General features: G+C 46.3%; 1 protein-coding gene across 1 annotated transcript in view; it reads left to right on the top strand.

Moving 5' to 3' along the window:
* COL27A1 (collagen type XXVII alpha 1 chain) overlaps positions 1 to 24,262 on the top strand; it is a 149,722-nt gene that overhangs the window by 58,226 nt on the left and 67,234 nt on the right. The window contains exons 13-23 of the mRNA XM_088527955.1: positions 4,881 to 4,934; positions 9,070 to 9,114; positions 11,179 to 11,232; positions 11,316 to 11,360; positions 17,011 to 17,064; positions 17,807 to 17,860; positions 18,011 to 18,064; positions 19,443 to 19,496; positions 19,832 to 19,885; positions 21,802 to 21,846; positions 23,071 to 23,124. Coding sequence (XP_088384081.1) covers positions 4,881 to 4,934; positions 9,070 to 9,114; positions 11,179 to 11,232; positions 11,316 to 11,360; positions 17,011 to 17,064; positions 17,807 to 17,860; positions 18,011 to 18,064; positions 19,443 to 19,496; positions 19,832 to 19,885; positions 21,802 to 21,846; positions 23,071 to 23,124 — 567 coding nt within the window. The remainder of the gene's footprint in view (positions 1 to 4,880; positions 4,935 to 9,069; positions 9,115 to 11,178; positions 11,233 to 11,315; positions 11,361 to 17,010; positions 17,065 to 17,806; positions 17,861 to 18,010; positions 18,065 to 19,442; positions 19,497 to 19,831; positions 19,886 to 21,801; positions 21,847 to 23,070; positions 23,125 to 24,262) is intronic.

Below are 24,262 nucleotides of genomic sequence, written 5' to 3'. Positions count from 1 at the left end.
GGATGGTTGGATATTTTTCCCTGGAGTGTTTTTCTTTGCCATCCCAAATCCAGAGACCAGCCTTCCCGGAAAAATACCCTGAGAAACAGCAGAGTTTTCAGTACCAAGAAAAGCTCTGCGCTCGCTTTGGGAAGGTCAGGAGCCTGAGTGGGTCAGGCTGTTCAATCCCTTTCTCAAACTGCCCGTAAGGGGCTGCCAGCTGCACCCTGCCTGTCCGGCAGCACCATGAAACGCTTCCTGCCCCGCGTTGGCTCTGCTGCCGGTGTCATTGGCCTGTGCTGTGGGAGCTCTCCCAATGCGGGGGGAGCTTTGAGGACTCTATGGGTGCTGAAATAGCCTCCTTCATGCTGCACCCAGGAGCCTTTTCTCCTTTAATGTGCAAAAGGGCCATCAGCGCTTTTGTTGCAGAGCTCGAGCAGTGGTCTAAGACGTCTGGGGTTAGTTGAGCTGGTGCTGCTCTTTCTGTCCATCCTCTAGATTCATTTGACAATGCTGGCCAAAGGCTATCGGGGGACCAAACGCTGCCCAGAGCTCCGAGGGCTGAGGCCGGGAAGGCTGCGGGTATCAGGAGAGGGGAAGGCAGCAGTGAGGAAAGGGCCTGCTGCCAAGATGTGTCCTGGGCCAATGCCAGCCCACATCTTCTGGGGTGTCTTAGTTTGCTGCCACCTTGTCCCTTTCTCACCCCATCTCAAGGATGGGCAGCTCTAGCTCTGGAGCGAGAGCCGGTGTGTGCTTTGAGCGGCCTGGTCATCTCCTTAGGGCTGTGTTTGGGAGCCCTGGGCCTTCTTGGAGGCTCTTTAACAACATAGCGTTGGCCAAAGGTCCTCATGCCCATTCTTCAGCTCTCTGCCTTTGAAATGGGATTAGTTTGCTTTTTGAAATACTTTGAGAACTACTGGTATAATGTCTGTATAAAAGCTAGGTGTTTATTCTGTTACCAAATACCTCACATCTATCTTTAAGCATTGAGGATAGTACTAGGAACAAAAGAGGTTAATGATAAGGAATAAAGAGGCTAATGGGAAAATATGAATTTAAATATCTCTAAACAACTTTAAATAGCATCTGGACACTTGAATTCTGGTAGAAGCATACATTATTCATATCACTTTGGAAGAGGTTTAAGCCAAATTTAGAAAATGCTACTATTATTCTAGAGCAAGCATTCCTCTTGATGATATGCTGTTGTAGCTGTATTAATTGTGGTAGTTTAAGTGATAAAACTTTCCCACGTCGGCAAGATCTTAGCAAGAAAACAGCGTGGGTCAGGCCGCTCAGTGGCCTTCATGGGTCACTTTGTGCCCAAATGTGTCTTCTGAGAAAGGGAGGATGCAGCAAGAGGAGCGCCGAGCGCTGTGAGTGAAACTGCAGCAGCGTAGTACAGTATCAGTCTGTGCACATTCATATTTTCCTTGGCAAGTTATATGACTGTAAACAGCAAAATATTCCAAGGCAGTTTTTTCTTCTTGCCTGAGCAATGATTTTTCCTTACACATCTCTGCTCTGATTTTATTGATTCTGCATGTAGCAGAGATACTTTTCCTCTTTTATTAGAGTTTTTTCTTCCCCACTCTTTTACTATTTTTGATTACTTTGTCTGTAGATGGCAGAAGACTAATTCTAGGGGTTGCTTCAGGGCCTCATATTTGATTTTTTTTTTTTTCCCCCCCCAAGGAACCAGTGTTTGTAGCACACAGTGGAGCAGACAGGAAGGGAGAGCATGTCCACATGGTTCACCAAGGATTGTCCATTTCCTCACCCGTCCGTGTTTCAGGCCATTAGAGCAGAGTCCTGTTGGCCTCTACATCTCATGTTCTGGCCAAGGATAAAATGTTAAGGCAAATTTATTGTGACTTCTTGTTTGTGTCCCAGGTAGCACAAGCACTAGCAGTTGCAGCTTGCTGGTGTGTTTCTGGAGTGTGTCTTCTGCTCTGGATTCATCTTACGGAATAATGCTCGTGCTCCACAAAGAACAGGAGTGAGCAGAGCTTTACTATACAAGCATCTCACTGCTCTGAACTGAAACACGCAGGGATACACGCTGGCTAGGAAGCCTTTTGTATGCAAGCAGACTTCTTAGTCTTCCATTCTTATGCCTGCAATCAGAATATAGTGCAAAGTATAGAAGAATTTTAGCCTTGGCCAAATTAAGCAAGTCTCTAGGAGTCAGAGCTTTGGATTAGCCTCTGCATGTGCTCTATCCGTGGAGAGCTCCTCTAGCAGATGATAATTTTCTTTCTGGCTCAGAGTCAAGGGAGGTGGATGCTGCTTCATGTTTTGTCTTGCCCTTTTTAAGGAACATGCAAGAAAAATGTGAAGAGCAGGATTCTCACTCAGGCCCAGAGCCGAGCCTCTCCAATGCACCCTCTTAGGCGGGTGAAGTTCAGAGTATCCCTGGGGCTGCTCTTATTTGACCTGGTCCCTGATGATTCCCTTCCAGCCCGTTGCCTGAACGGAGTCCAATCTCAGGAGAAAATTGATTCCAACCCATCTTCAACTTACCTGCTTCCTTCTTAAAAACATAGGTGTGGTGGCTAAATCCAAAGGTTATGTACCCCTGTGCAGTGCTGCTCTTGAGGAAAATGGACCAAGACAGGAGAAGGAAAAGCAAGCTGATGTATAATATATGTGTGCATAGAGAACTGAGGAGCTTAGGAGAGCACAGGGTCGGTCTAAGAGCGATAGAAAGTGTTACGCTGTCATGTTCTGGCTCTGCCTCAGCACCTCCACCCCCTTTTTCATGATTTTGTTTGATGTCTTTCAAATCTGCGTCAGATACAATACGATGCAGAACGTTTTTTTGTGGTCAGCTTGCGTGTAGTAAACACAGCCTTTTGTAACGCTAGGGTGTGGGCCGTGTCGAGCTTGGAACCATCACTCCTTGGCAAGCTGCAAGGTTATGAATGCATTGGAGGGAAATTTTCTCTGCATCTTTGATCAGCTTCTTTAAGTATCTGCATGGGCTCCAGAAGCACAAGCTGGTCAACTGTCAGAAGAGAAGGGAGCATAGTGATTGTGTTAGTGACAGGATGAGATAATGCAGGAATTGCCATTTGTTGACAACCTATTCTTGGGAACAGTTGTGGCAAAGTTTCCGAATCTTCGGGGAGCATATAGGATTTTGGATTGACTGTTACAGAAGAATTGTGTTTATCAGTAGGTTGTTTCTTCCTAAAAGAGGATAGGAAGCATTATACCTGTAAGCATGCACTTAAATCTTCCAGAAGTGGTATTTTCTTCTCACTACGTTCCTTGACGTAGCACCTTTTCAGTCCCTTTACCGGGAAGAACTCCGTTGTTAAATGCTTGGTCTGTGCTCAAAGGGGCTGCAGGACGGACGCTCTAGACACTTGACCCACAAGGTGCTCTATGTCTTCAGTTGCAAGATTCACATTCTCCTTTGTGCCATGTGGACCTCAAGCAGCAGCTCTCAGGCAGCCTTGCTCTGAGGCTGTCCTTGCGCTGGCATCTGCTCAGCGTAAACAAGAGCCATCGTGAGGACTTTCTGCTGCTTGTCACTCCCGGGGGCTACTTTTAACCTTCTATCCCCAGAATCACCCTCCTGTCCAGGGTGTCAGCATAAGCAACAGGAGGCCAAGGGCAGATTTGCAGCACCCTTCTGCTTGACTTTGCCTGGACAGTATCCAGTCCAGGCAAAGGACAGTATCCTTTGCAGTATCCAACATGGAAACGTTTCTAGATATATGCACTAAAGAGAAGCAATCGGGATATGTGGCTAATTTAAAGGCAAACAGGCTCAGGGGGTAAATTTCCATCCCTAAGGCGAGAGAGACAGGAATCTCCTCTGTGCCAAGGCAGGTCAATCAAACCCTAATTGGCTCTAATTGACGTTAACCACAAGTCACTGAATTCTTTTCCTACACTTGTTCTGCACTTGAATGACTTTCTGTTCCCTGCCACTGCAGAGAGCAGTTCCCACCTTCCTGGCCTGACCCTCCTCACTGACCCTCTCCTCTTCTGTAATGACCCCTGCCCCAGCCAGAAGAGAGGTGAATTTTGGGAAGCCTCCCCTGAGTTTGCAACCATCCAGGCTTCACTGCAAACTCCGCCCTTTTATTTTTACTGTTTCATGGTGATCTTCAACTTTCGTACCTTTGCAAAATACCAGCGCTGCCACTCTCTACAGCTGGCTTTACTGGGAAAGGTTCTTGGTGTAACTCTGTGAGCATCCAGGTGATCTGTTTTGAGCAATCTGTTTGGGATCACACTGTCAGCACAGGAGCTCTTGTTGTGTTGGATTGCATTTATAAATGAGGCAACATCATCTTCAGGACCGCATACCTTTTTGTTGGTGTATCTTGGCATACTGATGTACTTCAGTGAAGCAAAATGATGGTGGAAGCACTGATTTCCATCCCTTCCCTCTGCTATGCACATTCTCATTATCTTTCTGCACAGAGCTACAAAATCTTTGCCTGCCCTGTGAGATGGGCCTGGGGCTGGAAAATAAAGTTAAGAAAAAGCACAGTTGATCAAGGCCTGGCTGCAGCAAGAAAGATGAGGTTTGGATAAGGCAGGTTCAACGGCTGCTTTTTGTAGCATGGCCAAGGAAAAGGCCTTCCTATTTCATTGCTCAGTCTTCTCCAGGCTCCTGGTAGCCCCTCACTGAGCGCAGCAGGTTGGACTGAATCGGAGCTCAGAGCCGTGCAGAGCTTTGTGCTGAGTAGGTGCCTTGGTGCAGTGGGGATGGATTGGGTGAGGACTAGCAGGCTAGTGGGGCCCAGACTCCCTTATGATCCAGTGTCTACCAAAATGCTGCACCCACTGCAAGGGGAGTAGTTTTTAAGCTTCCTGTTTTTTTTTTTTTTTTAACCAGTTTGCATTCATAACCAATATTTGTGTTTGCCTGCTCTCCTCAGGGTTTTCCTGGTGATTTTGGAGAACGAGGACCTCCAGGCATCGATGGGAACCCAGTAAGTCAGCAGTTTTTCTCCTCTCTTAGTGTTTTATTTGCTGCCACTTTGTGCTGGGTCATGTTGGTTGGACCTCAAAGAAGCTCTCAGGAGTTTGGTGTTAGCTGTTACAAAATGCTCCTAGCATTTTATTGCTGTCCCTCCTAAAAAGCAAACATTCATCTCTGTCCTGCTTTTGCCTGCTGCTAATTCCTGCATTTGACTCTGCATCCAGCAGCATTCAGGTCATCATGTTGCCATCTGCTTTCTGTTTCACTTTATTTTTTTTCTTGCACCATGTTCCCGCTGGATGCTTTCTCAGGAGCAGGCCTGGTGCTCAGCTGCATGGCAACCTGAGGTAGTACATGGAGACAGAAGCATTTTCCTCACCATGTTTTCAACTTATCTCATTTTCTAATGCACTTGTGTGTGTCTTCAGGCTGTAGATATGTGAATTTCTAAAGCCCTTGGTGCTTAGTGCCCCTCCTTGTCAGAAGCCAACAGCAGTGCAAGAAGTGCCAGGTTGCCAGTGCCAGAGTCTGGCTGCTCTGAGGAGCAGTCATGCCCAGGAAGCCACAGCCCAGGCTGCTGGGGCTCTCCTGCCCATGGAGCAGCCAGCCCTGGCACTGCAGTGACAAAGTCCTGCAGGGCACAGAGGTCTTGTCTTAACTCAGGTTTTCATCCCACTCCCTCTTTAGGAATGGGATGTGTGTCCTGGGAATTGTGCCAGGATGGTCCTAGAAACAGCTGAAGGAGCTAGATGCTGATAAGATTTATTTTGCTCTTGTAGCAATTAATGCTGCACGGTTGTACACATGCTGTGTTTTTTGCTGCTCACAAAACATGCCCCAGAGCATTGCAGATATTCTCAGATGTATTATTCAGAATGATTTTCTGAATGATTTTGTCAGTTCTTCCTCAATTAGCAGATGAGCAGCTCCTGACTTGTCTTTGAAATTCATGCTGTGTTGGTTGCTTAACACATAATCACACATAATCACGGTGGTGTTCCTGATGGAGTGATTTGTGTGAAGAAACCCACTCCACATATGTCTTTAAGTTCCCATTCACGATACACTCAACATAAAAGTCATTTTCCACAAGCTACTCTAATCAGCTCAGCTGTACTGCAGCCTTCATGGGAATTCAGCACAAGAGTCAGGAAGGGAGCGAAGTGAAAGAGTTAGGTTCCCAAGGAACATTTCTGCAGAGCTGTTCCCATCTTGCAGTCATCTTAAGTTGTGGGTCAGAGTGGAACTAGCAGTCCCAAAGAAGAAGACTTTCTAGATTGTATTACTGTTTCCTCACAGCAAGCCAGCAAGCCCACCAGGAAGAGCAGGAATTTTGGAGGTCACAAAGACTTCTTTTTTCCACATAATTTGTTTTGTTTTCTTTTAAATTTGCAAGATATCTATGCCCTATTCAAAAGATGTGTGTAATGTTAACTGAATGCTAGTTCCCAGCGCATTGGAGAGAAGCAAATGCCCTCTCCTTTAATTCATGCAGAAGGATTGCTGCTCTTTCATCTTATCAACGGGTTTTAAATATTAATGTGCCTTGGAGATTGTAGAATGAAAACAGACTGTTTCAGCTGACTTAAAGGGAGGTTCACAGGGTCACAAGTGGAGTCACAGACGCAGAAAAATGCCAGAAAGTCTGTTTGCGGAACACACAAATATGCCGAGTTTAGTAGGTGGAGAATGCAGCTAAATTGTAGGCAGGCGGGAAGTCCTGAGCTGCCCCTTCCTCTGGAGGATGCACCGAGCGCCCGCGTTGCCGGCGCGTGGGGACGGCTGAGCCCGGCTGTCCCTGATCTTCTCCATCCTTTCCAGACACAGGAAGGACTCGTGCAACCGCAGGGGTGTTTTTCCCTCTTACCAGCTTGCTGAGAACTGTCGAGCCATCACATTCCATATCCTCTGTTCCCGGAGTGCCTCAGCCACTCGAATTAGTCCCTTAATCACAGGAATTGGACATGGGAAAGGGCTGTTGATTCATCTTCTTGTCTCTTGTCCCAGTCCCTGACTCACACATGGCAAAGGAGGAGGGAGCCTCATTCTGCTTGCAGATCAGGCACTGGGCTATCATCCCTGATAGCCAAGACAGAGCACCTGTGAAATCTCCTCTTCCCAGGCTAGAGAATGCCTCAAATGAGCAACTACTCCTTTTTCCCTCTCCTAGAGGAATCTGCTTCCCCTTCTTCCCACGAGGAAAGCCTGGCAGTGACCCTGCAGTAGACACGAAGCGGTGCATATCTACATTGATCCTATGTTTTGAGGACATTAACTCGGAAATGTGATCGGTCCCATCTGTAATGGGGGTGGACCAAGAGCAACCATCTACCCTGTCTTTATCTCACCCATCCTTGGGTGAGAAGAGCAGCCAAGAAAGGCAACTCCTGCACTAGACATTCCTAAGGATATTCCTTCTCCTTGCGGAATCCAGCAGTGCCAGGCCTGGCCTGAAGGTTTGAAGCTGACCTTACTACAGTAGCTTGGAGGACACAGAAATCTCACCCATGAGGAACAGTTTCTCTACAGATGTCCCAAGCACGCAGGAAAGGAACTGGCCAAGAAAAAGCAATTCTGGCTGGTTAGGATTATGAAACACTTCTTGTGTATGCTTGCCCAATAGTTCTTTACTCCACTTCCCCTAAAATAAACACACATAACCCTTTGCCCAAGAAGGCCAAGTGTGTTCAGTCATGTTGCATCCCCCTCTTTCATTCTTTCACTAGGCAAATCTTTCCATAAAAGGGGAGCTTTGTTGCACCGAAGGGGACTCCACCAGATGTATGCCATAACCCCAGGGAGTGGGTCAGAGGAAGCAGACGACATGATCTAGAGCAGGGTAGGGTTGTCTCGGCCAACAGGAAGTTTATTACTTTCAATGCACTTGTTTTGGGAGGCCCTCCTGGAGATGGAGGGTCTGTGTTTGAGAGCAGGTTTTGGCCTCAACAGGCAAACCAGCTCTCAAGGCCACAAGGAATCTGCTAAGGAAGATTAGGTCAAAGTGCTAAAGTAAAAGTAAAAACCTGCAGAAAAGGAGGCCTAGACAGGTGATTCATATCGATCTGAGGCAACTTCCCTGCTGCACTTCACATCAAAAGGTACGAGGCACCTGCCTGCACTACTGACACCTGCACATCTTGAGCAGTCTGGCACAGAGGGAGCTTGTGGTGAAGCTGCAAACTGAAGCCAAATCTCTTGAGCCCCAGCCCAGGGCCGTGACCACAACCCCCATTAGCAGCCAGGCTGCCCCTCAGATGGTGAGTTCTGAACCACCTCTGGAAAGACTCTGAGAAGAGCCAGCCCTTTCCGAAGTTCCCTGCTGAAGAGCTGGCTGGAAGCGATGGCAAATGGGCACGGAGCGGGGATGAAACCCTGCACTTCATCTCCAGCCCTTTGCGGTATGATAAAAAACAACAAGCAGCTGGTGAGCTCCCTGCTCTAGCAATAGAGGTGCAGAGCCATTGCCCCATGAACAAGCTGCAGTCCAGAGGGTTTTTTTTCTTTTTTTCTTTTTTTTTTTTTTTTTGATGAAAGAAATGACTAGTTTATGGCTTGGGCTACCAGCCAGTGCCCTGGCGGCTGAGTGGAGACAAGGTAGGCCATGGCAGCTGGCTTTCTTCCCAGTGTTCCTATGCAGGAGCAGGTAGGGGTGTGTGCACAAAGCCATGAAGCTGTGTCCAGCTTTTCATTTTATTGCTTCTGAAATACTCCCCCAAACTCCCCTTTCCCCCCATAAAGCAGATCTTGCCCCTCTTTCCTGTTGAGCTTTGCTGTCGCAGTCCCTGCCACTTGCCCATCTCTGCTGCCCTCCCTGCACCTTCCTCTCGGCTGGGGCTGGCTCTCGCGCTGCCTCCCCCTGCACGCAGTGAAATGCTCCTTTTACGCAGCCTGCCCCTGGGAAGGGGGGTCAGTCCTGCCAGGAGGTGCAGAACAAGAAGCAGCCTGTGTCCGGGTGCCTCCTCCCGGAGCACACGCTCCAAGAGCCGGGCTCAGCATCGCTCGGGATACGGGAAGGGACTGGAGGGGAGCGGAAGGGGGAGGGCTGGGCTTTTCCCTGCCCTCCAGCCTTGAAACACTGAGCTGCCTTTCAGCCTCTGTTTGCCTACAAAGAGTCCGTAACTGTGTTGGTCTGTCTTTCCTTTTAGGGAGAATTGGGAGCCCCGGGTCCTCCTGGAGTCCTTGGACTCATTGTAAGTACAAAAACAAATGGAGTGTGGCTTCTCGGGCCGTTAACCCCTTCATTGCGCAGAGCTACGTGCAGATTTTCTCCTTCCTGGGAGAGGGCAGTGAATATGACGACTCTATCCATACGGAGGAGGGTGGCTAAAGCCATGACTGGGGGAGAGGAGGGTGCCCAATGGACCTTGGAGGTGCAGAAGGGCAAACCCCATTGAAGCAAAAGCAAGTAGATTAAGAATTTGCTGTCAGTGCCCATTTTCTTTGATAATTGCTCTGCTGATAAGATTGGCCAGGATGCAGTGTTTCTTCCACACCAGGACCCGTCATCTCCTAAAAAACAGCTTATTGTAAGAAGTACTTTAGGCCTCTTGCTCATGGGAAGGACCATGTGCAGGAGTGCATTAGCAGCCCGTCCTCTGGGTATGCAGGAATTTTGTATGTGCTCTCCCCATCCCGTCACTAATCCAGGTAGTTAGAGACACAGCCAAATTCCACCCTTGGTTCTGTTCTTCGCTCTGTCCTTGCTCAGCAGCACATAAGTGGCTGTAAGGATTATAAATGGTCGTGGGCAGCAACTGCTCCCTAGGCAGCTGTGCTGTGGGTTAGTGGCCGTGTTCTCTTCCAGTGCTTGAGACTTTTCAAGTTATCCTCTTCTATGCACAAGAAGGAATAGGCTGTGATGGTGCTAACACATTTTTTTTAAACGATTCCTCTTAGTGATAACCTGTGAAAATTCGACTGGCAGTGAATTGTTGAAATCCATCATCTTTGGCTTTTTCATAATTTAAGTAATAGGCATATATGTTAACTCATTTATCAAGGCCTCTATGGTCCCATTCAAAAGAATGTAGTGGAAGCTGTTGTCCATATCAAGTCATGTTAATCCCAATCCTCAAGGAGAATTAGCATAAACTGGTTGCTGTTATCTTAGTGATACGTGCTAGAAGGTAAAAGCTTAGAGCCTGTCAGTGTTACTAGGATGCTTTTCAGCAAGGATGCAGTTGGAGACTGCTGGTCTTCTCCTAGCTGGACTAGTTAGTGCCATGACCTCCCTCCTCCCATCCTCACAAGGATGGAGCAACCCCATCCTGCCTTCTCCTCTCTCTGCAGCACAGGGACCTGCCACCTGCCTTCCCCGGGGCTGGGAGCACCGGGGGAGGACACAGAGGTGGCAGCCCCTGGGTTTGCTCCAGGCTGGCCTCCGTTCGGCCGCTTTCTTCCCTCACAGCTCCAGCCACCCCCGGGGACCAGCCTGGCTTCCCGCTGCCTCCACGCGCCCTGCAGGTGCTGGCGCTGGCTGCAGAAAAGGGGCCGAAGAGCAGAATTAGATGTAACTCAAGCCTCTTGCTCTCCTAATTAACTGTGCGGGCAAAGCTTTAAGTAAACGTGTGTCTACAAGAAGCCTTTATGCCGGGAGGTATGAAAAGGGCGTCTGTTAGTGCAGCCACAGCTCGGCGCTCGCCGTGCGGCCGCGGCCACGTGAGCGCCTGCGAGGAGGGCGCCCGTCCAGCCAAGCTCCTGCTTGTTTACACACCGCGGGCGCCGTATCACTGACTGCCTTCATGGGGAGACAGCAAGCAAAGCCTGTTTAAACGTAGCCAGTTGAAGGCTTTCTTTTATATCTGCATATGCAGCCTCAGAGAAAACACAAACTCTGTCCCTCTGTGGTGCAGTTTTTCATCCAGGTCTTCAGACATCGTGGCATTCTGCCTTCTCTCTGCAGCAAATGACCAAGCTATGGAGTCATCTCTGTGTCCTTCGCTCTTTCTTTCCCCTCTTTTTATATATCAGAGCTGGGTTACATCTCAAATACCTTGAGTGTTGCCATCTTTGCTCTTTGGATATATCCTTTTTTGTTTTTCCTTAGCACATTCTCAAACTCTCACCTGAGAATTAGGGCACGCTGTGGTGAATCCTTTGAAGAGATGAGCAACATCAGATTGAGTAAATGTTCTCCAGGATTTTCTTAAACTGGATCGATAGTCTTATTTTGCAAATAGTGGAAGAGGGACATAACACGTAAGGGTATGAGTTAGTTTTGCACCTAACAACTAGGGTTTTCTTTCTCTTACTAGGGTGACATGGGCTCTGTTGGACCTATAGGCTATCCAGGACCAAAAGGCTTAAAGGTGAGAGAATATCTGGATCTTGTGTGTTCTTGGCTGTCCACAACGAGACTGAAGATCTCACTCTGGGCTTGCTTCTGTTTTAGGGGCTGATGGGAAACCCTGGAGAACATGGACTGAAAGGTGATAAGGTGATCTGAATACTCCCTTATTGCACTGTGTTTTTAATTTTGCATGTGAAATCTCCTTTCTAGCTTCTCATTCTTATTGAGCATCATGTTTATTTGTTCCACTCTGGCTGCTTCTCTGCTCTATCCTTCCACCTTCCCTCCTTTATGGACACTCCAATGTTTTTATTTTATTTTATTTTTCATGTCTTCCTCCACCTCATTTTCCACTGAACTCTAAATAGATCTGTTATACTTGGTTCCTCTTCAGAATTTCTCTCTCTCATCCATGAGGACAGTGTACTGTAGGATTAACTGGCGTTTCTCTGTGCTTTTAATTTTTTATATGGTTTACATGGTGGGATGGGGAGGAGGATGAAGATTTAACAATGCCAACAGTCAGTTTGCTTCACTGCTTTTGAGGGAAATGCATGATATGACAAAGAAGCACAGCCCACCAGCTCAGAAGAAACAGCAGCATCCCTGGGAAAGCTGTTCTATGTTAGGTGCCTTTGCTGCTGATGGAAAGGCTCACCTCAGTTCATCTTCCTGCCAAGAGGAAATTGCCTTATGCTGAATTGATATAAATCACTAAAAAAAAAATAGCGGGGAATTGATTGCAGTGATTTAGTGCTGCTGGCACAAACCACCCAGCTTGAGCTAAATCAGCATGAATCTGCACATATAAATGTCCCTCTGTCGTAAACATCTTCCCACAGATAGAAGGTAGTAGATTTATTTAGCCTGGAAGAGTGGGGGGTGCAGTAATTTATTGTTGGCTCTGGTGGCTCAGGAGGGCAACGTAAAGTGATCATTAATTGTATTCTCCTCCATGTGTTTTTCCATGCATTTTCTCGTTAGGTGTTTGCTTTTAAGGCATGATTTAGTCGCACATGGAGAAAGTAGTGTCCAGCCAGTTATTTTCAGTCTCCATATGCTATTAGCAGCTTTTTGCCAGTGCTTGGGTCTGCAGTTTCCATTTCTCCTCTCTACTACATTTTCACTTTTGCTGAGAGGAAGGACAGAGTATGTTTAGGTAAGAGAACAGTGACTTAACCAATGACTTATCCGTCCCGTATAAAAATCCCATGCTCGCTCTTGCAGCTCCTCTGTGGGGGTGCAGGAAGGTTTTCTGTCCTGCCTGGCTGTTTCTCCCACTGCATTCTCCTTGGACAGGAGGGACTCCCTTGCTGGCTTTCTTTACAGCCCTTTCCTGATCCAATACTGACAAACCATTCCTCTTGCTCAAGCTCCTCTGTCCCTAGTGCATCAGCTTTCCATTTGTGTGTCCTGGGGTGCTATCAAACACTTAGATGAAACCAGTGATCGTATCACAGGCAGAGAGAGCTTCCAAACAGCTTGTGTGCATCCCTCCCAGCAATCCAGCAGCCGAAGGGCTGGGAAATAGAGAAAGGAGGTGAATCAGACAGACGGTCCCAGCTGTCATCGCTCAGGTGAGCGCGTGCAGCTGACATTGCAGTGGGGATGGTTTTTAGTATCTGAGTGTGCTGCACTTGTTTACATGAGTATAGCTAAGGTTTATCAGCTCTCTCCACATTAGGCAGAGAATTTGGCCCAGTATAACTGGATTTTTTTCAGTTACTTGGTTTTCTGATTTTTGGTCTTACAGAAGAGCGAATTGACCTAGTTTGTTAACACAGAAGATGTCCCTTCTCCTACTGATAAAGGAAAAAGGCTATTGCATTCATTTACTGTCATGTTCCTTAGTGAATTGCAGCTTTTAGCCACTTTAGTTTTCCTTACTCTACTTGGGCATCATTAGCAAAACCACTCATCCCCTCCTACAGCTTGTTTACATTTGTTTTACTTTTTATGCTGTGGTACCACTGAGAAATTTAAATGCTAGCTGGTCTTGCTGGATTTGCTTAGTTTGTAGCAAGAGAACAGCTCTGCCTTCCAGGAGCGTGTGGTTTAAATGCACATGGTGTAGGAGGAAGGGAGGATTTCTAGGCCCCCTAAGGTTGTGTGAGGGCTACGGAGTCACAGATGTGACCTTGGAGAATGCTGCTGGATTTGGGAAGTGCCCCCTGCCCTCACTGACCCTTGAATCAGCTTTCCTCTTGCCTTCTGCCTCATTTCAATGAAAATATTTTCCATCTCAGTTTTTATTAAGAAGTTGCATCATAAATCTCTCCTTGTCCCCCCTGGTTTTTGCCACATGCTCTTTCGGTCTTAGCAATATCTGACCTAAGGAAGTGCCCGATGCAGGAAAAGGTGGCAGGATCCCTGTGTCCACCGAGTGCCCTCAGGGCCCGGGTCACAGGAGGGACCTTGCTTAGAGCAGAGGGACTGACTCGAGTGGGAGGCTCCATCCTGTGATCTCTCACCAGTTACTCTTTATTGCTGCTGCTGTTGCTGTTTTTAGGCAATAATACTTGACATAAAGGCTTTTTTTTTCTAATTGCTTACTATTCTTTTCCTGTCCATTAGATTTTGACTTCCTGTCCATTAGATATGGCCTTCTATCATCATCTTCAGTCAAATCTATCTTACTGCTATGAGCAGAAACATAAGCCAAACCTTGTATTTATTCTGTATGTCTGTTTGTATGAAAATTTGCCTTCTGCCATTCTTGAACCCTTGCCAGACTGCAGTTGTGTGTGGTCTGCCTCTGCAGAGGTCCATGTTCACACCTCGGTCACCTCCCAGGTGTCGCAGTGCTCCTCTCAGCTGGTGGTGAGGCTGCAGTTACCTGGCAGAACTGAGCAGACTGGTTACTTGGAGCAGAACCTGTGCCCCTGGCATCTGGTTTGACCTCTCTGCTCGGCTTCCTGTTCACAGTGGCCTTCTGAGGATGTTTTGATGAAGCTTTAATTGCAAGTGTGCAATGTCATGTTAATGTGTCCCTTTGGGTGGCAGTCCCAGTGCATCTCTGTCTCCTTGTAGCTGAGGGAAACTCCCTTCATCCAAAAGGTGTTGGATGAGCTGCAGCTAAAATATAAACATGGTGAAGGGGTGGATGATGCATGTGGTTCACAGGAATGGAGGCTTGCCGCCTAGATCCATCTGGAAAAGAGTCCTCTGGAAAATGGGTTTTCTGCTTTTACAAGGAGATTTTGAATTATTATATAAGCCTGGCTGAAATAAGCAGTGATCATGAAACCATATGATGTGAGAACTATAAAGGAAAGGTGAAGAAAATAGAAATCCGACCTACTCATTCATAGAAAAGGGTTCTGTGAGTCAGGACATCTGTAACTTATGAAGGTCCAGCTCATTAAAACACCTTGAACACCGTGGCAGCATTAGCTCCCCTTACAGTGCCAAGCAGAAAGTCGTGGGAAGAATGGTCCAACTGGGAGCAAAATGCAACTTCTGCTTGGAGACCTTGCCTGGGATTTGCAGTCATGAATTGCACGTTCCTCGCCTCTCCACGAGCAGGGTCCTTGCAGTCTTTTTTCCACATATTAGCATCTCTTCTCTTTTAATAATAAATTCTCTTCGCTTCTTTCTTCATTACTATGTTCCTCACACTAAGGACGTACAACTTGAGCCATGGTGTCAGATGTAGAGAGCTCTGGGCAGTTAAATGTGGATGGCCTTGTCTGCAGATTTGCTTCCAGGTCCTATTAGTTACAGTTGGCCATTGCAGGTGGATTGTTCATGCCTTGGTATTTATCTGTTGTTGTAACAGCATGTCAACACCATGCATGGAGCACAGCTATAGAAACGAGCTGTGTTTTGTCATTTCTGCTTCCTCCTTACCCTCTCCAATGTCCATCTCTCACAGTTTGAAAACTGGTTTCTATATCACACATTCTTCATCCCACTTTGTTTAAGGGCCAACAGTAAAATTTTACACTGCCTTTTGCTATATATAGGAAAGTCCTTTTTATTGTAGACATTCTTAACATGCAAGCATGTCTTCCAAAGCAATATTTGGGTGGCCACTTAGGTTATCCAGGTAGAAGACTGCTTAAAAAAAATAAATCTTTTCTTGCCTTCAAGCAAAGATGTTTTGCTGCCCTTTTCTGGCAGGAGCCAGAATCATAAACTTACAGATTTAAGTGTTAAGCTTGAAGTAGATAAGAGAAGAAAAAAAAAAATCAGAGAAGATGAGAGCAATACTGCAATATCTGGATAATGTGCTGGGTCATACAGTTGTTTTTGCCATCTCTATTGTATCTAATACTTGGGGCTCATCGGAACTGAAGCTGTGCAAACAGCCATTCTTTTTTCTATTTGCTTGCTTTGCTAAAAAAAAAAAAATGTGGACGAAGATGTTTAGAGGAAGCAAAGCACTGGTTGTTTGACTCAAATTAAAATACTTTAGGTTAAAAGAAATGAATAAAATTCATTTAACTTTTTTTTCTGAGAACAACATTTCAATTTTGCTATTAAAAAAAGGCTTGTTTTGAAGATGTTTCAGTGAAATGTTCTGGGAACATTTACCAAAACATTCAAGCAAATTCAGCATGAACCCATGAAATGTTTCCATCAGCGAATCTGCCTAGCTCTTAATTATTTTTCTTCTGTAAAAGTTGTATCCAAAAAGTCTTGCCCAACTCAGGACTAAACCATTCATAATTTGATTATCCCCTGCATGTTACTGAAGTAGTTGTAATAAACTCTCTGATAACAAGTTGGTGGTTTTTGCACGAGTAGGAATAGATTTCCTCTCTCATGCCTTTGTAGACCTTGACTCTGTAGCAGGAGTCCATATGTCTTCCATGTGGAGTGTGTTTAGACATACAGTTCCTTACATTTGTATATCTTGTTCCCTTACAGTCTAGATGCATGGGGTAGAGTTCCTCTAAAAGTTATTTCTGCTGGGTCTTGTCATTGTACCAAGTTTTTATAGTCATTCCTCTGCAGACTTCCAAGCAGAAAGATTTTTCCTTTCTCTGCCCCCATCCTTGAACTCACCCTTCTTTAAAGTAAATCACTGAATAACTGAGGTTGTAAAGGACCTCAGGACCTCGTGTGGTCCAACATCCTGCTTCAAACAGGACTCTCAGGATGTGCCAGATAACCTACATGAAAATCCTTTTGCGGATACTTATTTCTACTCAAGAGACCAGAATCTCTTAGGATGGTCCAAAAGGGGAAGGTAGCACAGCTAGGAAAGGGTGTCAGTCGTGATGGGTTCTCGGATGGTAGCCCTGTCCTGGTGAACACCAGCCTCCCCTGCCCTGACAATCGCAGCGTAGGGGCTGGCAGTGGCCTGGCCTGAAGCACTGCTCAAAGCTGCTCTTGTTTTCTCATGGAAGGGGCTTTGATCTTTGAACCCACAACGAGGATGTGCTCATGGGAGCCCTGAGTATCATTTTCTCTTCTGTGGAGCTTCAGAAGAGTAAAGGTCTGTTCATCAAAGTCAAAACCAGCTCTCTTGTTCAGTTCTATTTTAATACTCCACCACCTTCATGGCTGCAGTTAGCTGCCCAAAGGTAGCTTCCATACAAGCACATAGTTTGGGAATTCATATTATTTCTCTCCCCTATAGTTTCATTTCCCATTTTAGAATCAGTGATGGGGAATACGTGGTTTGCTCAGGATTGCTGTCGTAGTCAGTATGACCTTCACTTTGCCACCAGTTCTGGTTTGAAAGGAGCTAGTGATGAGCCTTGCTGTGCAATGCACCATCTCGTGTGTGCCTGGGCAGTTTGACCATTCTTGGTACCTATTTTAACTCTGTTTGGTGATGTGTATCCAGGGTGATCAGGGAGGAGCAGGTGTTCCAGGAGATATCGGCTTCCAAGGAGACAAGGTAATTCTTTTCTTTTTCTTCATCATTTTTTTCCCCTGCATAGGGAGTAGAGGTTGTCACCAGCTTTCTCAGCTCCTCTTGGAGCCAACAGCCATGATGAGCTGCTTTCTTCCTGCCCATGAAGAGCTGGAACTAGCTGCACTTTGCTGCCAGGCTCCCCCATTCATATAGTTCTGATTTGGGGTACTCAGGGTCTTCCTAAAATTCAAGTCAATGTGTTGATTTTGTTGTTCTTAATAAGCACACTTCAGTCGGAGAAAATCCAGGGCTTTCTTTAAAAAGAGCCTGCAGAACACAAAGCGCTGGAATGGGATGGGGGCGGTGGGAATGTGTGTGGTCCCGCGGCTGCAGACTTGGTGAATTTGTCAGCTCAGTGCAGCAGCTTCGACCCTGACCCAGCGAGGCACTTAACACGGGACATAACTTAAGCAAACGACTGCTCCCCTGCGATTACAACATGATACCGACTGCAGATGACTAATGCTGCACTTAGCACTACACTGGGACCCTGAGCTACAGCAAACTGCAACAGTTCTTGTCTTCCTTGGGGCTAAATCCAGCCCCAGCTTTAGCAGAAACACCCACTGGTACTAGTGCAATCATCTTAGCTCCTCACAGAGGCTGAGCTTAGTCCTTAGAAACAGCTCTTCTTTCCTGTAGAAACTGGGCTGGAGACTGGGAAATTGGTATTTTTTGACGCTTCATTGTGTTTTCTGAAAAATTTTCTCTCTCTCTCTCTCAGGGTAGCCATGGTTTACCTGGAGTCCCTGGGGCACGAGGAAAGCCAGGACCCCTGGTAAGTAACCAAATGTCCTTTGATGCTTCCTCTCCCTAAAGATTCAGGGCCCAACTGGAAAGACAGCTCGCGAGGGCTGTGCTGTTCTGGACAGAAGAGTCAGCAGCCTGTAGCTAGCTCACTTTTGTCCATGTTTTCTGATTTTTGCAGGGAAAAGTTGGTGACAAAGGTCCAGTTGGTTTTCCAGGACCGCCGGGCCCTGAGGTACGTCCCACTTTGTTACCTTCTGCAGCATCCTTTCTTTAGCAAACCTGCACAGTATATCCCCTATCCTCTCCCGTTTACTCTCTGCAGCAGTTATTAGATATCTGTAGTTTGTCCAACTGAGAATGAGCTTTCTGTCAAATACCCACCTGGTGTGTTACAGGCTGTTAGACATGCCGAGCGCCTTTCCTTATTGGAGGATTTAAGTGCTCAGAGTGTATACAAATGGGCCCACATAGGGTTTTGCTGAGAAGATGTATGCATATAGCTAGCCCTAATTCAGAGAGAATAGCAGGAGCCAGAGGCTGCCTCCTGCATGGGCACCCAGCCAGGGCCAGGCAGGGGACTCTGTGGATTCAGGTCTTGCTACTTGACGTGTTGTTCTCTGGTTTTTGGGGGGGTTTCAGCTGCTTTCCCAGGGCTGAGCATTGAATCAGTTTGCTTCCCACCTACCCTCCTCTTTTTGGCCCAGGGCTTGGCTCCTCTCCTGTGGTAAAGCAGTATATGTGTGGTGGTAAGGTGGGGAGCATCAAGATTGGTTCCTAACCCATTCCGGCTCTGATGTATTCCTGGTTTCTCTTCACTGTCTGTCATAGGTATCCTGGAGCGTTCCCTAGCCCACAAAATATCATTCCAAGTAGAAAATGACTCTTACTGCCCTTACCAAAAAATCTGTTACAGTGGTACCTTCAGCCTAGGACCATCTTCCCCCAGGATATTGCACTTTTTCTTCCTTACAAGCATCCAGACAATGCACATAAGATGTTGGAGAGCCACTTTGAGTACTGACTTGGTGGTGTGTTTTTCCTTCATCAGTGGTCTGGTATTCAGAAAGAGCTCTGTGTCGAGTGCTGTCACTTAGCAATCTTTGCTCCTTGTTGCTAGTGGAAATAACTGCAGATTCCTTTGTTTCTTCCTTGAACGGGTGGCTCGTTGAAGCCAGCAGCTAATGAGCGTGTCAGCACCTTGCCTAATTCCTTGCCGGCCTCCCCTTGGCGCTGGGGCGTGCGGGCCGTCGCCCGCCGCACTCGGATTACGCGCTGACTCACCAGGCTTAATTAAAACCCAAATTGCCATTTTTAGCTGTGTGATGACAGGAAGGCCCTCGGAACAATAAATCTGCTCAGAAGATGGACCTAAAGGGAATGACTGGGCAAGGCTGCTCGCAAATCAAACCACGAGCTCCGTGCCCATTGTGCTGCTCCGCTCCCTCGAGATGCTCCGCAGCGGCCGGCACGCGGGCACCGCCAGCAAAGAACAAATGTCCGGGCATTCGGCCTTTGTTTAAAACCTTTACGTGTCCTCAGTAGCTGTCTGAAAAAGTCCTGTGTGCCCCAGCCATTTCTCTCTCTTTTTTATTTCTATTTCTATTTCTTAGGGCTTTCCAGGAGACATTGGCCCTCCAGGAGAAAACGGTCCCGAAGGCCTAAAGGTGAGTGGAGCAGAAATTGAAAATCTGTGTGGGGTGGGAACTGGCCAGGGAAAACAAAACTGTGGGAAGGGGAGAGAGAAAATGCCCTTGGAGATTCCTGAGGATTATCCTGGCCAGCATTTCAGCTTGGTCTGTTTGACTTGAGGTCCTTCCAAGAGAGGGGTTTTCTTTTTTTTTTCTTTTTTCTTTTTTTTTTTTTTTTTTCCTATTTTTTCTCTAACAAAATTGACATTGGATGGTGTCCCATGGCTGTGAAAGAGACTTTCTCGTTTTAGTGGCCCTTTAGAGCTTATGTTTCTATTTTCTGAGTATCTTTTCCTTTGGCTCTTGCCCAGGGGAAGCCAGGAGCACGAGGTTTACCTGGGCCGAGAGGACTGCCTGGACAAGAGGTGAGTGTCCTCAGGGCTTCTGGGACTAAAGGTAGATCTGATTAGTAGAATAATGTTGCATTTTCAAGATGAATGCACACTGAAATGGCACTTGTGATTTGAAATTTTCCAGTTCCTCTGAATCTACAAGAAAATGTTTAAATTCACTGATGAGAAATCTGCAGAAAAGGAACTTCCACTAAGTTGCAATCTTGTGATCTTTGCTTCTAGTTACTGCTGGAATCCATTAACCCAAAATCCTGCATTGAATTTTTTACTTAAAAAGAGGAAGAGTCCTGTTCCCCTGGGCCTTCCTGCCCCTGAATGCATGATAAATCCCCTTTCCCTGTATATCCCTTTGTACAGACTTGCCCTGACCTGGCTTTTGCTCTCTACTCCTTTAAAAAGATTTTTGGTTTTCTTTTCTCAATTTTGGGACCTTCATACTCTGGTCTTTCACACAGAGCAATATCCTTTTGTAAAAAAGAAAGCATAAATGGAAATTGCTGTTTTGCAAAACCAGGCGTCTCAAGTTTTCACCTTTTGATTCATGCAAAAACTTGAAGTTTCATCCCACTCATGGCTTCTATGAAGCAACAGTAACCACTGAATTAATATTCCTGGAGCTGTAAATACTTTACAGCAGTAGTAGAGCAGACCTGAGTGCCGTTGTCTTTACCCTGTTGTAAATCTAGTGACCTTGGTGAAGTTTCTTCTCATTTAGGCCAGTGCAAGTTGTTTGTCTGGCATCCTGAGGCAGTGTGCAAGCAATACTCAGTGCATAGGTGGACAAAATCACTAATAGCAATAATAATTCTTAATGTTTTCTGTGAATTCTTCTGTTTGCTCTCTAAATGGGATTAATCTAAATTAGCTTAGTTATTTGCACTGAAAAAGGAAAAAAAAACAAAAAAACAAAAAAAAATTCTAAGGATTTTACAAAGAGGGGAATTAAAATCATGCATTCCAGTTGGAAGCCAGCATGTCTGAGCTGCCTTCAACTTACTCCAGTTGGCTAGTTAAACAGTAAGGATCATGGATGTGCACTTGGAATGGGCTATATTGCCCTACCTTCACTGCTGCTGTTACCCAAGGTGGCGAGATTCATGCTGTGGATTTCACCTTCTTCAGAAGCGTGGGGAAGTTTGGGATGGCTTATCCGAGCCCATACACCCTATTTTGAACACCCTGATGTCCAGTCCTGTCTTCAGCTCACTAGCTCATGTCATTTCATTACCACTGCTGTGGCTGCCAAGGGTACATAATTTCTCTCTTGGCGGTGGATTTTAGAGACATTTGAGATGATTTCGGGGAGGTTTAACCGAAGATCTCCTGGAAACTCTGGGTTTGATCCTATCACATTAGAGTTTGGTGTAGAGCCAAGGGAGAGGACCCAGTCCAACTGCTGCCTGAGATTTTGGGATATCTCCATCCTGCAGCGTGTCTAGTTCCATTTGAAAGCAAAAGAAAAACCTTGCTGCAGTTGCCAAATGTTCCGTGGGAATTTTGCAAACTCTTTCTGGAGGGAGGGGAGGCACTCAGAGCTCTGCAGCGTTTGTATCCTCTGTCAAATCAGACGAAGCAGAATCCAGTGAGCTTGACAAGTGTATCCCTGGGCCAAACCCAGCCCTGGATAAGCCCACCCAACTGGTGTTGACTTCAGTGGGTTTTCATGTGGCCCTTGTTGGCAGGGCTCAGCTTTGCAGTTTATTCCTGAGATAAGGAAGGAGATGAGAAGCCCTAGGAAATGCCCGAAGAAGCGTTTAGCTGAGCTGTGTGCCCTACAGTTTGGAAAGACTCTGTTGTTAAAATGTGACGACTGAGCACACAGCACGTGCTTAACTGCCAGCCAGACTGCAGACCTTCCACTTTTGCTGTATGGTGAGTCTGAACTTTGTCACTATTTTGACCTTTATTTTAATTTCTTTCCACCTTAGGGAGATGAAGGACCCTTAGGACCACCTGGAGTCCCTGGTCCAGAGGTAGGTTTCACTGGTTTTAAATGGTTTGATCTATTACTAGCAACTCCATTGACCTTGCAAAAGAATTAAAATAATGTAAAGCCTCAAACCTTCTGGTTTGGAAAGAGATCTTCCCTGCTAAGATGCATTGTTTTGTCCAGGGTTTGGTCCAGATGCTTGATCCTCTTGTGTTGCCTCAGCAGCAGCTTTGTTCCTTTTCTTTTCAATGAGAATGAGGAAATACTAGTTTGAAGGAAAGAAAATCAAGAAAAATAACACAGGGACCTAAAGCCTTTTCCATCTCTACATCACTTAGAACATAGTGATGTGCTTCAGAAACCCAGTGAGGAGAAGTAAAAGCAATGTTACTGCAACTGTGAACTTGCCAGCTCAAGTTTTTATGATGGTTATGGCTATGTGCATAATTATCATTGCAAGATATTTTACTGTTTTACAATTTGGTAACTGTGCTGAGAGCTTCTATATGGATCAGGAGAGAAATATTTTATCTTGCATTGCCTCCCTGTGATCCAGTGGGTGCTTTTAGTGTTTTCTGGAGAAACATGGCAGATCCAGTTACTTCAGTGCCTGGACCAACACCAAAATTATTCTTCTAACCAGAGGGAACATGGACCTTTTGGTGTGCAGGCTTCATCCTGGTTTGCTAAGCAGAGGTGTGAATGTTAGCCTGGGTTCCCCTCGCTGCAGGGTGCTCCTGTTCCCTGGTCCTCTCTGGGATGGTAGGAATGGAGCCTATAAGGAGCTCACGTGGTTCAATTCCAACACTCACTAGCAAAATATGATCCTCAGATGCTCAGGTTGCTGAGTGTCCCGCAAAACAGACAAAAAAAACTGCTGTAAGCAGAAGAAATGGGGCTGAATGCAGCATGTAACTATCCACTGGGCAGTGACAAAGCCCTTGGCTTAGTTGATGGTAGCTCATGCGTAGTGTTACTGATGCAAAACTGAAGTAGTGGAATTAATGGAGGAGTAGAAATGGACTTATCCTTGATGCACCTCTCTAAACATGTTCCCCATGAATCAAACTGAGAGCACTTGAGGCACGGTGCTTTCCTCCATGGTTGCTTCAGCATCAGAGAGGACCACTCCATCTTTAGTGCGCTTAATTCACTGGGACCACGGCTTGAAAGCTGTGCCTTACTATATAAGTTTACAGACCCACTGCTGTGAACAACAGCAGTTATTCCTTACTTTTTATATTTATTGCTCTTCTATATATTGCAGGGTCGATCTGGCCGGAAAGGTTTTCCAGGAAGACCTGGTCCTGATGGTCCAAAGGTGAGGAAAGGGTTTGTTCATATTGAGAGAAGCGGAAGGCAGAGAGGGAATGGAAAGCCTCCTTTCCCACCTTTAACATGCTCTCAGCCTAAGGTATTTGGTCAAAACAGGGACATGGGAACTGAGGATTTCTCTGAATTCTGGGGTCTTGGCCCCTGGTTTCTTCAGTGCAAAAAAAGAAAGACAGGGCATTTTTTTAAAAAAAATGCTATATGCTTTATTACAAACAAGTGTGTTCCTCTTTTGATATTAACTACCTCCCCCATCGTCTCTTCTTTTTTTTTCTTTTTTTTTGTTACTTCTCCATGTTTTTGTTCTAAAACAATGCACATCATTCCTATCTTTGCTGCCTAATTAGCAGCAGGAGCCATCCCAGAGCAGCCCGCTCCATAAACCCGCACTCAAAAGGAAAGAGAGAACCCAACAAAAACAACCTCCTCAAACAGTAAATAACAAAAATGTGGTCTGGCAGCACATCTGGAGTATCTGCCTACTGAGAAAATACAGCTGCTGTCACCCAAGGACAATGCTGGTTAGAGGTGCCTCTGGATAGCCTGCCCTGGGGTGCTCAACCAGCCTTTGAGGACGGCGGCCGGCCCTTACCCCTGGTTGCTTTGAAATTCTCCTCCTCCTGCTTTTCTCCTCACCCCTCATTTTTCTCATCTCTGACTTTCTCTGATACTGCACTGTGGGTTGCTCTCTGGTTTTCATGCAGGCGCTCCACATGAGCAGTAATGTGCAGACACTTGAGATTCTGCACGAGTAGAATCAGGGTGCAGCATTGCCCAGGAATGTTTGGCTTGTCCTTTATGTTTGTGATCTGTTCACTGACAGGGAGGTCCTCTGGACCCCTTCTACATTGTCATTCATTAACTGCACCTGGTTTCCACACTCTTGCTTCTTCTAGGTGCTCCTCAAATCTTTTGATTAATCGTAGTCCTTTCCTGTTCTGCAGAAAGGCAGAAACACCCCAGCTCCAGGAACATCCTTGAGGAGAACTCATGCCTTACTAGATGTGAGAGTAAAACAACCAGGACTAGGCTGTGCTACAGAAAGCCAGACAGCTTATTTCTCAATATCTAAGCTTGATTTTGTGTAGGTTATTTCGCCACAGCAGGACCTGTTGTTTTGGGGGACA

The sequence above is a fragment of the Tinamus guttatus genome, unplaced genomic scaffold (assembly GCF_059628265.1).
Source record: "Tinamus guttatus ecotype Peru unplaced genomic scaffold, ASM5962826v1 Tinamus_guttatus_pri_ptg000297l, whole genome shotgun sequence".
Lineage (NCBI taxonomy): Eukaryota > Metazoa > Chordata > Aves > Tinamiformes > Tinamidae > Tinamus > Tinamus guttatus.
Note: the sequence above shows the minus strand (reverse complement) of the source record. Positions and strands in the feature narration are given on the sequence as shown.